General features: G+C 60.7%; 4 protein-coding genes across 4 annotated transcripts; all 4 read left to right on the top strand.

The window, feature by feature from the left end:
- Positions 1–768: 768 nt before the first annotated feature.
- Positions 769–3,480, top strand: TRAVEDRAFT_56085 (uncharacterized protein). The gene is made up of 5 exons (XM_008035778.1): positions 769–1,254; positions 1,310–1,386; positions 1,444–1,500; positions 1,648–2,385; positions 2,453–3,480. The coding sequence occupies exons 1-5, from the start codon at positions 818–820 to the stop codon at positions 3,199–3,201; spliced, it is 2,058 nt and encodes a 685-aa protein (XP_008033969.1). The 5' UTR covers positions 769–817; the 3' UTR covers positions 3,202–3,480.
- A 485-nt stretch (positions 3,481–3,965) lies between these two features.
- On the top strand, positions 3,966–6,152 carry TRAVEDRAFT_160749 (uncharacterized protein; the record flags this gene model as incomplete). Its single annotated transcript, XM_008036047.1, has 9 exons — positions 3,966–4,113; positions 4,173–4,263; positions 4,324–4,431; positions 4,488–4,547; positions 4,610–4,732; positions 4,782–5,108; positions 5,161–5,206; positions 5,259–5,533; positions 5,591–6,152. 9 exons carry the CDS (start codon positions 3,966–3,968, stop codon positions 6,150–6,152), a joined length of 1,740 nt encoding a protein of 579 aa, XP_008034238.1.
- Positions 6,153–9,233: 3,081 nt separating this feature from the next.
- TRAVEDRAFT_62644 (uncharacterized protein) lies at positions 9,234–10,998 on the top strand. The gene is made up of 5 exons (XM_008035946.1): positions 9,234–9,575; positions 9,661–9,720; positions 9,788–9,852; positions 9,899–9,987; positions 10,125–10,998. The coding sequence occupies exons 1-5, from the start codon at positions 9,387–9,389 to the stop codon at positions 10,640–10,642; spliced, it is 921 nt and encodes a 306-aa protein (XP_008034137.1). The 5' UTR covers positions 9,234–9,386; the 3' UTR covers positions 10,643–10,998.
- Positions 10,999–11,008: 10 nt separating this feature from the next.
- TRAVEDRAFT_56082 (uncharacterized protein) lies at positions 11,009–12,539 on the top strand. The gene has a single exon (XM_008035777.1). It carries the CDS (start codon positions 11,118–11,120, stop codon positions 11,637–11,639), a length of 522 nt encoding a protein of 173 aa, XP_008033968.1. The 5' UTR covers positions 11,009–11,117; the 3' UTR covers positions 11,640–12,539.
- Positions 12,540–15,604: the final 3,065 nt, after the last annotated feature.

Here is a 15,604-nt window from a genome sequence, read left to right as displayed (position 1 = left end):
TTGCATTGAGTAGCTCTTCGGGATGTCAGCCGACGCTACAGTGGAGCGGAGAGAACTACCGGAGAGATTCGCTGGTCAGAGTAAACAGAATGCGATGTCTAGGAACGCGGTGCATCATATAGGAGGCGGTTGGGTGAGGAGCTTGACCAAATGGAGCAAAACAAGACTCGCCACCAGCGGTCATCGAAAGTGGGATCAACACCGCGGTACACGTGCGTCCTCTTCACCGCTCCTTTACCGAGAGCCCCTACCCTGGCTACCCACGCCGTAGAGAGTTCGACAGATGGAGACAGCGGGCGGAAGGCTTCTTCCGCTTCTTCTGCCCGCAGGCTATCCCGGGCTACGAAGGTGTGTGCACGTTCCCTGCATGCATGCCGCCTAATCAGCGGCTGCATCTCGATATGCGGCGCCGCGCAGGGGTAGCGGTCAGGCATTCGGCCTCCCCGGGGAAGACTCCGAGCACGCTGCACAGTGACTCGCCGAGGGCTGCGTAGACAGCGATTTAGTGTGCCGTACATGTCCTTACTCACCAAGTGCACACAGGCAGTCCAGCTGGCGGACCCGTGTGATCATCCAGATGAAATTACGGACAGGCGGGGTGCTGGTCGGGCGCTGCATGGGAAGATTGTCAGCGGCGGGATGCTAGGGAACGCATTATTGTGCTCCGATCCGCAGTGCCGACGGCCGTCTCACCAGGATGGCTGAGACACACCTTGTAGGTATTCGCTCTTCACCCCAGGAGAAAGAGCGGGTGTGGTTGGCTCTTCCGAGACGTCAAAAAGGCAGTACTTCACAGAGCTCGTGAGCTCGACGAAGGATGGCGGGGCAGTGTAGGTTGCCGGGCGGTGGCCGAGAGCGCCGCCGGACGCGCTCAGAGCACAGGTTCCTGGGCGAAGGCGTGTTTGATGACCTCGCTTGTCTCAGGCTCGCGATGGACAGGGTCGGCGTCTCAGCGCCCTCACAGCTCTCCGCAACGCGCTATATAACCAACGCGTCGCAGCGCAGGGCCAGCCTTGCCTGCACCCCTCTCTTCTTCTTCCTCATGTTCTCCCGCTCCGGCGCCCTCCGCGCGCTCTCGGTGGCCGCCTTGTTCTCTTCTGTTCTTTCTCTGCCCCACCTGCCTGTTCGCCCTGCCAAGCGCTCCCTGCAGGACTACGTAGACCACCTCGTCTACCTTGACGCGAGCAAGTCCGCTCTTTACTCGGCGATTGAGATTGGCGGCCAGACGTATGGCGCAAACTTGGACAACCAATGGTGAGTGTCGCGTGTCTGGGCCTGCCATATGCAGCGTGTCTAACGGCTTGTACAGGGGAGGTCTGGTCGTAAAGAACGGCAGTTCACAAGGCACCACGACGCAGATCACGGTCGAGGGTGTTGCCGTAACTGGTAAGCGCCCAGGCGTCGCAACGCGCATCGCATGGAAATATTGAGATCTTTTCCTAGTCACGGAAGGCAATGGCACGGTCGGCTTCCTGCAAGAGGACATCGAGATTGACTTCTGTGAGTAGCACAATTCACGACGCGCGTTGGATCATGTTTTGGTTTCAAACCGGACTCTCGCCCAAGGGCCGCTTCGGACTAGTAGAGTCACAGACAGCGCGCATCGTGGTTATTGGTAGCGTATCCTGTTCTAACCGTGTGCTACAGACTCGACGTCACAATGGCCAAGCTCCTGGCCGTCCATTGGCAGCTCAGCAGGTGTCGGTGCCGGCAAAGTCGGTATCGACATCACCGACTCAAACAGCGTCATGAACCAGTACCTCGCCGCGAAGTGGTCAAACATCCTCGACAACTGGTACTACGACCTCCTCATCTTCTACGATTGGCAAACCGCCTCCTCCACGACCGTCGACCTCGAGTTCGCGGGTATCATCACGACCGGCTCCACGCTCGACTGGACGTCCGTGTTCGACATCTCCGCGAGCGACGCGACCAAGTACGGCCTCCCCGACCTGAGCAGCATCAAGGACCAGCCGTACATCTACCTGCGCAACGACGGCACCTTCTACGTCGACAACGGCTTCTGGGCGAACGGCAATCTGTACAGCATCGGGAGCGGCGTGGCGCAGACACCCGCGAGCAGCGTCGTCGTCGAGGTGTCCCTCACGGAGCGCTTCTCGACGTTCCCCGACTCCGTCGTGAAGGGCCTCTACGGCGGCCTCTCGGGCGCGAAGTACTACGGGCACTCGAACTACGGGTACTACCAGGTTCCGTGTGACGCGGAGATCGAGTTCTATTTCACCATTGGGGGTACCAAATACAACGTCACCCAGGACGCGCTCGTTGCACCGAATCCGTGGGGCGACCAGTGCGTGGGCACGCTCTTCACCAACGGCCACAGCTCCTGGTCGACCTCGTTCGACGTTGTCTTCGGCTTCCAGTTCCGTGCGTACCTCATTTTGTCGCATCGTGCTCCCTCACAGCAATCCTGATATGACCCCCCTTTGCACAGTGTCTGCGTTCTACTACCGCTCGGGTATCAACCACAGCTCGAACAACCAGCCGTACGTGAAGATGCTGCCCCTTCCCGGCTCCGACAGCTGGGCGTCCAGCAGCGGCGCGTGGTCGTGGTCCGGCTCTGGCTCGCTGTCTAGCGGCTCCTGGGCGCCCGTGAGCACCCAGTACAACAACAACCAGGCCGCGGCGACCTCAACGGCATATGCCTCCGCGGCGACCACCTACACGAACGCGCAGTACACGCCCAGCACCAGCACGATCTTCACCACCACGACGCACACCGTCATCGGCACCGTCACGCTGCCGTGGCCCACGAGCAGCGCCGTGTCCAGCGCGTCTGGCAGCTACTCCGGGTCGGGCTCTGGCTCGAACTCGAGCTCGAGCTCCGGCTACTCGGGCTCCGGGTACAACAGCGAGAGCGAAAACCTGGCCGTCGCCGGCAACGTCGAGACGGAGACGGACGCGGACGGCAACGACCTCAACCTCCCGCACGGAAGCCTCTCCGACAAGCTCAAGCACTGCTTGCCCGCGATCATCGTCATGGCGGTGGTGCTCGGTCTTGGTCTCGTCATCGGCCTCATCGTGTGCCTCGTTCGCCGCCGTCGTGGCCCCGGTGCCGCGCGCGGGCCCTCTGCGTACAGCAACATCCACGACTCGGACGTGCACGGACCCGTGCACGTCCCGCTCTACGGCGCCGAGGAGGGCACGTCGCGCTACTCTGACCCCTACAAGGACAAGGAGTAAACGTCTCTCCGCTTCTAGGGTTTCGCGTTCGACGCTTCGGGTCTGGCAGGGCACCGTGCGTTTTCTTCTCTTGAGTTTCATTTCATTTCAGTGTGTTACGACGGCCGGACTTTGCTTTCTCTCGCTATATATCTCTAGTACATACATCTACATCGCGCGCACACGCATACGGGCTCTGCAGGCCGAGGTAGCGCTTCCACGGCACCGGCGGACCTTGGCTCTTTGTCCCTCACTAGTTACTACAGTATCTCTATATTCATATGGGCATGTGCACAAGGCAACCGAGCCTCTGGCTCTCGGGCGGGTGTTCTCTGACGTGAAACATTTGTGAGTACCCTCGATTATCTTCTGCCTCCGAGAGTGAGGCTGGTTTACGAGCCTACCCTCGGGGCCAATCTGGCATGTCGCGGTCGCGGGCGCCTAGAGGTGTGCGCGTCTGTCGTGACGTCATTGTTCACTCATGATCACACTAATACTAATAGCACTGTACTGAATTCCTTGCTGCAATGTTAATGAACCTCTCTACTCATGCTCACCCGTAACTTGACGTCGCCTTTGCTCCCGAGCTGATTCGCCGACGGGCGCGACCTCTCAGCGTATGCCAGGTTTGGATCCTCGAGGTCAGAGTCGCTCCAGAAATGACTCTGAATGACTGGCTCTCGCCAGCTAGACTTTCATCCCATTCCGGCAGGATGTCCATCGCGTCTCCGCCGTTACCAGCAATCTCTCCCGTCCTCCACCACCCCACGCACTACTAGTCTTCCATGACTAAAGCAGCTGTCGATGCACCTGTGCTTCAGGACGTGGAGAAAAATGGTGTCTCCAGCCGCGCGAGTTCGTTCGCCCAGCAAGACTGGCACCACTCGTACAAATGGTCGAGGAAACTATTGCAGTGGGGACTAGAGGCCAGAGGTACGCCCGCACTTGGTCGGACCGACTGCAGTGTATTAGCTGCTCACTCTTGTCCATAGGTATCACCCCCGTGCCCCTCGAAGAAAGAGTGGACACACAGCACAATAAGATATTCTTCATCTGGCTATCGGCCAATTTCAACATTCTCTCGTACGTACGCTTGGCTGGAACCTGCCACGTATAGGGTTCCTTCAGTTTCCTATCACCCAGTTTCTCTGCAGGCACGCTGGGTCCAGTCGTGTTTGGTTTGGGCCTTAGAGAGTCTTGCTTGGTCATTCTCTTCTTCAACCTGCTATGCAGTGCACTCCCGGCATATCTGTGAGCACATGGCCACACTCACCTATGCGACTTGGTGACGAAAGGGACCGCCGTAGTTCTACCTGGGGACCAAAACTCGGTCTACGCCAAATGTGCCAGGCCCGATACAGCTTTGGGTACGTTGGCCGCTCATACGCTCTCTTTGGAATCACGAGCTCACGCCGCATATATCATCCAGTTACTACGGTGTAATCATACCAAGTTTCTTCAACCTGTGTTCAATGTTGGGCTTCTGTATCCTGAACTGCATCCTCGGGGGACAAACATTGGCGAGCATATCCAACGGCCATCTAAGCTGGAGGTACGCAACCGCACTACTTGCAAATAGCGCAATCTGACACCGCATATAGCGTCGGCATCGTGGTGATCGCACTTATATCGTTATTCGTCTCGTTTTGCGGTTACAGTGTTGACTTGGTAGGCACCCTTTGCAGCTCAGAGTGGAATGTGCTGCTCAATTCTGACAACAGGTATGAACGCCTTGCCTGGCTCCCGGTTCTCGTCGTTTACCTCGTCGCCCTGGGAGTCGAAGGCAAATACCTCCGAAACCCACCACCGTCGGAGCCGGCAACTGCAGCAGCAGTTTTGTCGTTTGCATCCACGATTGCGGGCTTTGTGGTCACGTTCAGCACTCTGGCCTCGGACTTCACGATCTACCTGAACCCGTCTGTGCCCAGGTATGCGTGACTACGGCCGGCCTTCACGCTACGGTGCTTACAAACGTGTCAGCTGGAGGATATTCCTCTACTCGTACATGGGCTTCAACATCCCCATCGTGAGCCCTCCCCGTCCTGCTACACCTCCGTCGCCTGACCGGTCCCGCCCAGATCCTCATTCAGTGCCTCGGCGCAGCAGTTGCCGTCTCAGTCCCTTTCGTACCCGAATGGGAGGCGGGCTACGCGAACGGGAACGTAGGCGGGCTCATCGCAGCCATGCTCCGGCCCACGGGCAACTTCGGGAAGTTCCTCACCGTGCTCATGGCCCTGAGCGTGACCGCGAACATCGCGCCCACGCTCTACTCCTTCTCCCTCAGCTTCCACGTGTTCGTGCCCCCGCTCGCCGTCGTCCCCCGCTACATGTTCTCCCTCCTCGCAACCGCGGTGTACGTCCTGTCCACCTCCCACACACACTGACATCAACCTAACGCACCGTGCCGCAGCCTGATCCCGGTCTCGGTCGCCGGCGCACACAAGTTCTACGACACGCTCACCAACTTCCTCGGGCTCATCTCGTACTGGGCCAGCGCGTTCGGTGCGATCGTGCTCGTCGAGCACCTCCTGTTCCGCCGTGGCGCCTTCGCCGCCTACGATCTGCGCGACTGGCGGGATGCGCGCCGGCTCCCGCCGGGGCTTGCGGCGCTCGGTGCGTGCGCGCTCGCGTGCGCGTTCATCGTGCCGTCGATCGACCAGGTCTGGTTCGTCGGGCCGTTTGCAAAGCGCGCGGGCGATATCGGGTTCGAAGTCGCGTTCGCCGCAGCGGGCGTGTTTTATGTGCCCCTGCGGTACGTGGAGCTGAGGTTCAGGCCGATGGTGTACTGCGGAGGGTGGGAGCGAGGGGCTGAGGGAACGCGGGATGCGACACCTGGCCTTAGGGTGTGCACATGCGTTAAAATTGGCAGCCAGAACGAAGCAATAGCAACGAGTCTGCGCGGCACATCTATTGGAAGAGCTGCCCCTGTGCATATGGGCCTGTTTGTACGGCCCTCTGTGGCAGTACGGTGATACCGCTGAACAATTTGGACCATCATAGTAGCCTACGGGCCAGAGGATACGTCAAGCACCGCGCCACCACGAACGTTGGCATGTCACGATCACAGACGTCCCAGGGCCGCGACCACGGGCACCTTGAAGCTTGAACGTTAAGGTGCAGTGCCTAACGCATAGAATGCATGAAGCGAGCAACGTCTAGAGCTAATATTTACCTAGTATAAAAACCCAAAACCATGCGCGTCTAAGGACGCTACTGCCCTCCTTGCACCCCGCCTCACAACCCCACTCACAACTCCACATAGTCAACATGACTGCCCCTATAACCGTCCATGCCATAGAGAGAGGGAGAGCCCCCTCCAACCTTCCTAGAAGCATAAGGATTCTGGAGACGGCGCACTTTGACGTCGTCATCACCCCGACCGTCCCGCTCCACATCGGACAGCACATCCAGATCAACTCCTTGGACGAGGCTCCCAACCCTGCAGGAAGACGGGGCGGGACGAGAAGCCAGCCCTGGTACACGTCCACCCCCGCCGACATCGCGGGGCGGATCGTGGGCATCAGGACGATGGAGCTCGCCGTCACGGAGTTCATCGTGTTCAACGAGGAGAACTGCTCGCTGGTCGAACATGCGTACCTCTCTATCCAACACATCCAGGGAGTGACGGTCATGCTGGACCCCTGGCGCCGTATGGCGCGCACCGTCCTCCTCCCATTCCTCCCACACACACGTCACGTCCCGATCGAGAAGAACGCTGTGGTGATCATGGAGGACTGAAAAAAATGCACGCATGCCGCGGTCGCGCTTGCGTCGTGGGATCGGTGGCGGTATATGATAACGGACTCGGCATGTTACATGCTGCGAACCCTCGCTCGGACTGGAACTCCTCGCGCTTCTCTCCTCTTGGCTTCCACTCGTCCTCAGCCTCCCGCTCCAAATGTCCCGTATCAGGCCCACATCCCAATTCTCCTCCCTACGGACCTTGTAACCAACAACGAGCAGCACATGTCAAAGCCAGTAGGCCGTTGGAGTCATCCACGTGATCTCCCGCTGTGGTTCGGAGGCGAAAATCGAACGAAAACTGGAGACGCGCACATCCTACATTGCAGATAAAATGACTTCGTACGGGACCGATCATTCGGGATCGACGCGCCCTGCGGGTGAACCGATGACAGGCTGCCGGAATTTTTATATGTGCGTACGTGTTTGTAGCTTGCAACGAATCACGACGAGGCCCCGACCGCGAGGAGCACGGTTGCAGGGCCGCGCGCTCCAGTACTAGACGCGAGCTACGCGTACGCGTAGTATAACAACTGGTGACGAGACTAGGCAAAGTCGTGGTCCGCTAGCCTGGCGCTCGAAGCCATGTTCCCGCGAGAGGCTGCATATGTCTGTGTGACGAGCTGTCAGATATGCTCCGCTCCTATGACAGCTGTCATCCAGATCCCAGCGTGGATGAGGAGGTGTGACGCCACTGATGGGGAAACGCCGCGTTGCCCGCGCAGGCGTGGGCTATCTGCATCTAGAAGGCATAGTTGGGGTATTAGACAATATTTGCAACGCATAAAGAACTGAACCAGGTCCGGCCCGCAGAAGTACTGAGTGGGGCTTGCTCCAGCGCAGACGCGCCCGCCTGCGCGAACTGAGCTCGCTGACCAATTGAACCGCGTTTGCAGTTCTGAACTGCGTGCAAATATCGTCTATTGCGGAGACAGGCGTACGCATGGGGGTACCTCCTGTTATGTGATTTTAGGGTTCGTACTGACGCCTTACTCTATAGGAGCGCTAACAACGATCCTAGGAGCATAAACTCTAACACAAAAAACACCAGTATGAGCCTGCACGCCACCACTTATATGAGGCTTTGCCTCAGTTATCGAACTTCTTGGCACCGATTTCGATGCTGGCGAGCAAATACATATGTGAGCGCCACGAGGCGCTCTGCGACTTAGAGTTCCGAGTACACGTGGCTAGCGAGTCGGACAGCAGCACAGCCCCAGACACCACACGCGAACTCCGAGGAGAACTGGAGTCTGGAGAAAAGCAGCCATGACTATGGTTCAACGTAACTTTCAGGCTGGAGGCCTTCGGGGCTTCGCCATCTTCCGCTACACCAACTGTCAGTCTAGGTCTTCTGAACTTTACTACCCAGCATCGCATTCGCACTCACAACGGTCCCGGAGTATTGCGCATCGGGCGTCCCCGGCCACCATATTCGCTCGAAAGCTTCATGCAGCAGCCTGAAGATCGCGGAGTGCATTATCGCTGCGCAGTCGCATCGAGGCGCCCCCAAGGCGGTGAGCCTCCATTCATATTCGGATCTGACAGGCCTCTCGCATCCAGCGCTGGGCTCTTTCAAGCGTCAGCAGCATCAAATCCCCGGGCCCCCTAGGCTCTACAGGGCTCGCGCTGGCGCACACAGCACCGCGCCGATATCGACACGCTTTGTCGCACCACGACGCTGGAAGATCAGCGCTCCAACGGGCGGCGGATTGGTGCGAGGGCCGCCGACTCCGGGGGGCGAGGCGCCGCGGGTGGGCGCGCATGAGTGGCACGAATAAGTGGATACGTGGGATCAGCTACAAGTGCGGAAGTGAGCCGCCGGTCCTTGGGGAGGGGGCGGAGGCTTCTGCACTTCTCCGCCGCCAACGCTGCCGGTGTGATGCTGGGTGCCCGGGGACGCTCAGGAGGTCTTCTCTTCGTGGCGCCTAGAGGGATTGGGACGACGTACAGGGGACCGGGAGCTATCACTCCGACTCGGGCGCACACTCGCTCGACAGTTCGCTCATGAGGTCTTCGTTACAGCTGTTTATCCCGTGCGGGGTCGCTACACGCAAGCCTCAGGTGAGGGGACCTCCGCGGAGGACCGGAGAGTGGTGCTATGCGACGGGATGGCGAGGGCTCCCGCGGCGCCAGTCAGAAAGACGCGTTCAGCCTGTCTGGACGCAACACATCGCACAGCTTTCGCAACGAGATCAGGCCGTGCCTCCCATCAGCGCACGCGCCTGCACCCAATCATCGGTCCGCTTCGAATCGTGCTCGAGAAAGAGCGCCAGCCGGTTCCCACCCCTCCTCTCCGTCCCACAATCGCTGCTACTAAAAGCTCCCCCCGCACCGCCGATCTACGCTCATCCTCGTCTCCAGACTGTGCTCTGGCCTTCTCAGCCGTGGGAGATAGACCTGCCTGCTGTACAGCATCGCCGCCTGCGTAGCCCGATCTCTCTAGTGCAGCAACCAACTACAAGATGCAGCTGCCTACCGCCACCGGTATCCGCATCCGCTCCATGGCCGATGCGCACGTTATCTTCCACGCTGTCTCGCTCGGGGTGCTCCCCATCGTCTCCCGACGGCTCGACATAGACGAACGGCGATACATCCATTCCGGATGCGTGTGCGTCTGGGAAGAGCGCAGTGCCTGTGGCGAGGGTTCTTCGGTACGTCGTGCGCACGCTACCCCTCTTGCACGGCGCGTTCCATGCGCCCCACCCCAGGTTCCCGCTCAACCTTCGTTTCCTGCAGGCAACCGGCATCGAGCGGTGGACGGACGGGAGGCGCTGGGGGCCTTCCAGAGTGCGCGACGTGAGTGCTTTCGTGCTTTCCCCGCACGCCACCATTGGCCGTTCTCACCGAACCGCGTGGATGGCAGGAGTTCCTCTACTACCAGGAAAAGCTACCCGAATTCGAGGCTGATGAGGAGCTCGCGGCTCTCATGTACGTACACCTGCCCCCTACCCCGCATTCTCGCTCCTAATGAGAGGCTTGGCGACAGCTACGAGAGCCGTCTGATCAAGCAGACGTACTCTGTGTTCGTCGATACCCCGACGGGCCGGCGGAAGTGGCATCTAGGTTCGTCCGCCCCGCGCGCGCCTCCTTCTATCTGTGTTGGGCGCCCTACTGACGTGCGGTCGCAACCCCTGTGCGTTCCTGATGCCCGCCACCTCCATCCGCACACCCCTGCCTGCGCCCCGCGCCCGTGGATGCAGTGGCCTACTTTACCGGCGAGACGCACGAGCGGCTCCTCACCGTCGACGACGTCCCCGAGCTCGCCGCCGTCCGCCCGCTCGTGCCCCCGGGCAAGTACACCACCGCGCGGCTCGCCCGGCAGCGCACGCGCCACGAGTCCGCAGCCCCCTCCCTCAACCTCAACTTCGGCGTACAGGAGCCTAGGGAGCCCAGAGCGGCGGCAGCGGCAGCACTGCCGTCTCTACTCGACCGCCAGCCCCTGTACACAATCTCGCAGCAGGGCAACCTGGTCGCCCCGCACCCGCCATCGGACATCCGCCTCCCCGTGCTGAAGCCGACGCCCTGGGGCAAGCCGAGCTGGTTCGAGGGCGAGTTCGCGGCGCGCCAGCCGGAGCTGCACCGGGCCCTCAACAAGCACCTGCGGCGGAATCCACACATCAACCTCGCGCCGCTCATCTACATGCGCAAGACGCCATACCCGCCGCGGGACGTCGCGGACGACGACATCCTGCAAAAGTTTGACTGCGAGATCCTCTGAGCGCGCACCTCTGGGCTCAGTCGACTGGCGCGGCACAGTGGTTTCCGGCACCGGCGGTCCTGCGAGATGCGCCTGCCCCTGTTGCATTGGCTGCACGGGTACGGCGCAGCGAGGAGGGCACTGCTGTCCGACGGTGATCGTGTTCGTCATGTAGGGTAGGACTCGGAGGGGGCGAAGGAGGGGCGAGCCTGGAGCGTGTCCCCCTCCGCCGACGTGATCATCTTCCGTGCTGTTCTGTTCACTAGCTAACGCGTGTTGTCAGATATATACCCACATCACTGTGCGCTCGCGTGCGCCCAGGCCTGTGCTGTATTTGTACGCCCTAATGACCACATCCCGATTCAAACATTTTCTCCCCCAGATCCAGGTTACGTATGCCGGGAGCGATAATATTAGTGGGTGGGCAGCCGCGCGCCCCGGTGGCTGGAGACGCGGGTGTGATCACAGCAAGTGTAAGTACAGATAGGGCTAGCTGATGTTGCTTCACAGGCGAGAGCGGGTCTGCCCGTGCACGCAGCGGCGCCATTTTCGCTGTCTCACAACACTTCCCGGTTTCTGCAATAGCAGGTACGGCGACACGGCGGGCGCAACGCACGGCCGGGGCCCAGGCCTGCGCGCATCGGGGTTCTCGCGAAGTTCCTCCCCTCCGCCTCACGTCATCCGTGTCCGCGCCCGACCGCTGGGGACCCGGCTTCGCGTCTTCCCCGCCTTCTTTTCGCCCGCGCGGGCGGACAGCGCGCACCCGTCACGATCCACGATCCGCCCTTCACCTCCTCGCCCTGTCGCCCATCGTCTCTGCGCGTCCGCGTTCGCGCATCGGCTTCCGTGCGAGCGTTATCAGCATAGACTCGAGATCCAAGCAGATGGACGACGAGGGGCGCTTCGGTCCAGAGCTCGTCCTCCCCCCAATCCCAATCCGCCGTGCCCACGCCGCCCTGCGTCCTACGTCCGCCCCCAGCGCAGAGTCCGCCCGTTCGCGTCCGCTGGCCTCTCGTGACGGCCGCGCGGCAGCTAAGCCGCTCCCAGAAATGTCAAACGCCGCTGTCCAGCTGCGTGCCCGAGCAGGCGGCGCTTCTCCCGCAACCGCGCCCCCAAGAAACGCCGGACGCCCGACGTGCGATCGCGCCGCCGTCGCGAACAGGCCCAATGTCGCTGCGCGCGCATGACGACGTCGAGACCCGCACGGGCAGCAGTAGTGCACAGCACATTGCAGACGATCGCGATGTGATGGCGATGGCCCCGCACGACACGCCCAGCAGGTCCCGGCCGCAACGGGCAGCGGGGATCCTGCGTAGAGTTCTCAAGTCGCCGAGCGCGTGCTTCTGGTGGCGTCAGCGGACGGGGCGGGCGGGCGGCAGGAGCCAATGGCAGGGCCAACGCGCTGGGGCTGGGGAGGGGCAGCCCTGCACGCACGCGCGGGGGGCTCTGGCCCGCGGGCGCAGATCGCGCGGGGTGCGCACTGGGCGAAGAAGCTTCAGAGAATCAGCCTCAGCGCGCGCACGCGCACGGTGCGCTCCCAGGCGTGCCCGCGCCCATTGAGTACGCGCGGGGGCAGTGGCGGCAGCTGACTGGGCTTATTTCGTCGGCCTCCCACGTCAGGCCCACCCGCATGACTTGCGGCGCTGGTTTGGGTTGGCGGACGCGGCACAGTGCGCCGGGACAGGATCGACGGATTGGGGTGCGATCGCAGCGATAATAGTGGCTGCTCGAGCTTGTTTCGGCGGCGGGCATGGGTGGGAGAGCGCAGGGTACACATGTCGGGGTGGTTGGGACAGGCCAACTGGTCGGGAGCGATGGAGAGGTTATGATCAAAGAGCTGCTGGATGCCGGGGTGGCAGACATGCGGGCGCTGCTTCTGTGACGATGGCGTAGCGTTCGGGCTGACGTGCGAGGTGGTGATGGGCTGAGAGGCTATTGAGTCTGGCGACGTGGGACTGCGGCGAAGGACAGGAAAGCTTAGCACGGTGTGGCCAAAGGGCGAAATGAAATGGGCCGCGGACACAATTGCTCACGCTAGGAATGGCTCAGGGTCGCGGCTGGCCGACGGGCCTGGATCGCTCGCGGTGGACGCGCGCGGTGGAGCGGGGTCATCGTGATCGAGCCCGGAGCAAGGCACAGCGCGTCGGTCCCCCGATGCGCGATAACTGGTGTGAGTTATGCCCTAAATAAGGCATGCCGACCACACTTGCCACGCGCCGCGATCGGCCAGATCTGCCTCCGTTGTGGACGAGCGCGCGCTCTTTGCCGCCTCGTTGTTCTCTGACGCAGCGCACAGTGCGCAGCTGGGAACCGTCCACCGCCGTCCGCACGCCACAGGCAGCACTAGTGCCCTCGTTAGCGTTCAGACACCCGTTTCCATCGATGTCCCTCTCGTCGGCCTCCCGCCGGCGGACGTTGTGTACCACCCTCCGATGTACTCGGACACGCATGTGCACGCCGAGCTCAGGTCCACAATACGACGCATGCGCATGCACATCGCACATCGCGCAGTGCAATACACCCCCGGCAAGCGTTGCCATCATTCCCCGCCGCTGCCGGCACACCCACTCGGGTCGCTCGTCCACCAGCCGCCAGGCTAAGTTGGACGCTGAATGGCCCACCTCATGGCTCACGTCGCCCAGAGAGTTCCACGGAGTCAGACGACACGCCCTCCGAGCGGCCGAGTGCGGCGCCATGCTTGGCCCTTCGCCAATTCACTGATTCTGGGGTGCTGAGCCCCGCCGAACCAGCGCGAACCCGCCGTAACCGACATCAAGCTTGCGAACAGGAAGCGCCGCGCATAGCGTTGGTGGCGTTCCCGACCGTGTTCGACTTCGATCCCCCAGTCTTACTACTGGCTGTCGCGGGCCCCGGACTGGGCGGGCGGGTGTGCGTGCAGCTGCGTGTTCCGAGCACGCGCGGGCCAGCCCGAGCGCAGGATCCGGGTTCCAAGTCCGCCGCGGCGAGCAGCGGCTTCTTGTCGCGGGCAGGTCATCAGCGTGGCGTCATCGGGCTGAGCTGGCAGCGAACAGAACGGGTTCTGGTCGCTCGGCTCTGCCGGACGCAGTTGGAACGCGTTTTTTTGTAAGCGTGCGGAGAAGGGGTGGCAGGCGTCGCCAGGCAAGTCAGCGCATGCCGTTGCCGAGGCCTTCCCGCGAAGGTTGTGATGGACGAAGGGAGGGTGCATGGGGAAGACGAAGATAGCACAGACGGTGAGAACGGGGACGCACGGGACCAGTCCGAGGGAAGGGAGGCCTGGAAAAGCCAGCGACGCGATGGAATATGCGAGCGGCGGAGGGTGTGGAGCGGAAGGGGACGTGTGCGCGAGAAGGACGGCCGAAAGGGCACATATTCAAGTGTGGGTGCCTGATCACGCCGGGAGGAATAGTGCGTCGGCTGCAGCGAAGGAGCTAGTGCGGTGCACTGAAGAGAGGAGGGGCCCACGAGGTGGGAGGAAGAGGAGGGTTGGCGAGACGTGCTCTGGCCCGCCTGCAGCGGGTGACGGATGGGCGCGGTGTGGCAGACGACGAGTGGCAGGTGGGCAGGAGGAGTGACAGAGCGCAGGGACGATCAATCTTCAGGCATAATAGAGTTGACTAGCAGCTTCCCGTGCCTTCGGCCCGGCGGGTTTCGCGTAGGGGTGCATGTTCAGTTACAGGGTGCCCCGCTCATCCAGAAATACCACAAAATACCATATGTACAAACCAACAGAATTGACTACTTCAACACCGGCAGGAAGAGAAGACCTCCCTAAGACAGAAAGTACATTCCGAGTCGGGATGGATTGGTCCTACTGATCATTTGTGACTTACCTGCATTGACATTGTGTGCTTTCCGTGCTTACCATCCCCGTGAGTTACCTACCTTGGCCTGAAGTTGACTATTACTTACCTCGCATACGGGGGGACTCCTTTCAGACCCCACACAGTGCACTGCCTTCAGTGTCCGCCATGTGGCTTCCCTGCCCGCGTGGGCCGCCCCCGCGCCCCGCAACGCGAGCACCGCGTACGCGCGCGCGTCGGAAAGTGGCAGACCGCGTTCAACTTCAAGTTCGTGCAGACGTTGGGGACGGCCGCTGACGGTGAGGTAGGGATCCGCAAATGGCTTCAGATTTATAGGCATACGTCGTGTCTAGAAAAATCGGTAGAGAATTATCGACGGAAAGCCATAGATAATTCTAGATTGTGCACGCAGTCAGCTTGGACAGTACGTCGAGGAAATTTCGAGATGCTGATGATCGTCGTAGCTGTCGCGCGGCGCGCGCGCTCGCTGCTTGAGCACGATTGGGCGCCTAAGGATATTTGCACTCGCTGAAACGGGTTGCTGCTGAACGACGTTTGGCATTTGCCGTACCATGCCCAGAATATCTTTCTCATAGGATAAATGAATGGAGTGAGTGAGTAGAGTGCATTAAACATTGAATACTTATTGTATGCGCATGCGGCATGAGCGACTACGGCAAACTCTCCGTCCAGTGTGGAGCTTGAATCCCGGCGTGTATGGTACTTATTGCTCCGATCCCAAGCGTTCAGCGTCAGAGAGAGAATAAAACATAGATACGTCTCCGCACACTCGCACGCGCGCGAGAGAGAGACTCAGAGAGAGAGAGGGGAAAGGAGAGCTGCCAGACTCGGATGTCCGATTGGACGCTTGGGTTCGATCACGGGCGCCTATGCAGCCCGAGACGCGCTCCGCCCATATTTTCCTCAACTCTGCTTAGACTTTCCTGTTTCTGCGACTGAACGTTCATATGAAGCGTATGGAACCGTATGTAAGCGAATTGAGCGGATACGTGTTGGAAAGGGACTGAAACTGTTGAACTTCTGTGTCTACGGCTGTGCCGGACCGGGAGTGGCAGTGATAGTGGCTGTGCGTCTACCATACGCCAGCATGGACTTTCCTACTTACCATATACGTACATTCTTTTGTTCTGTACTTACTTGGCATCCTGCCATCCCTCCACATGATTCTGGTACGTTCTAC

Source organism: Trametes versicolor, assembly GCF_000271585.1.
Source record: "Trametes versicolor FP-101664 SS1 unplaced genomic scaffold TRAVEscaffold_2, whole genome shotgun sequence".
NCBI classification, from domain to species: Eukaryota; Fungi; Basidiomycota; class Agaricomycetes; order Polyporales; family Polyporaceae; genus Trametes; species Trametes versicolor.
Note: the sequence above shows the minus strand (reverse complement) of the source record. Positions and strands in the feature narration are given on the sequence as shown.

Excerpts from the sequence above, each read along its gene's own strand:
- TRAVEDRAFT_56085 (XM_008035778.1), top strand. The coding sequence starts at position 818 with ATGGCGGGGCAGTGTAGGTTGCCGGGCGGTGGCCGAGAGCGCCGCCGG. Across the intron at positions 1,387-1,443 it reads CGAGGGTGTTGCCGTAACTG|TCACGGAAGGCAATGGCACG; the intron begins GTAAGCGCCCAG and ends ATCTTTTCCTAG. Across the intron at positions 2,386-2,452 it reads TGTCTTCGGCTTCCAGTTCC|TGTCTGCGTTCTACTACCGC; the intron begins GTGCGTACCTCA and ends CCCTTTGCACAG.
- TRAVEDRAFT_62644 (XM_008035946.1), top strand. The coding sequence starts at position 9,387 with ATGCAGCTGCCTACCGCCACCGGTATCCGCATCCGCTCCATGGCCGAT. Across the intron at positions 9,576-9,660 it reads CCTGTGGCGAGGGTTCTTCG|GCAACCGGCATCGAGCGGTG; the intron begins GTACGTCGTGCG and ends CGTTTCCTGCAG. Across the intron at positions 9,988-10,124 it reads CCGGCGGAAGTGGCATCTAG|TGGCCTACTTTACCGGCGAG; the intron begins GTTCGTCCGCCC and ends CCGTGGATGCAG.
- TRAVEDRAFT_56082 (XM_008035777.1), top strand. The coding sequence starts at position 11,118 with ATGTTGCTTCACAGGCGAGAGCGGGTCTGCCCGTGCACGCAGCGGCGC.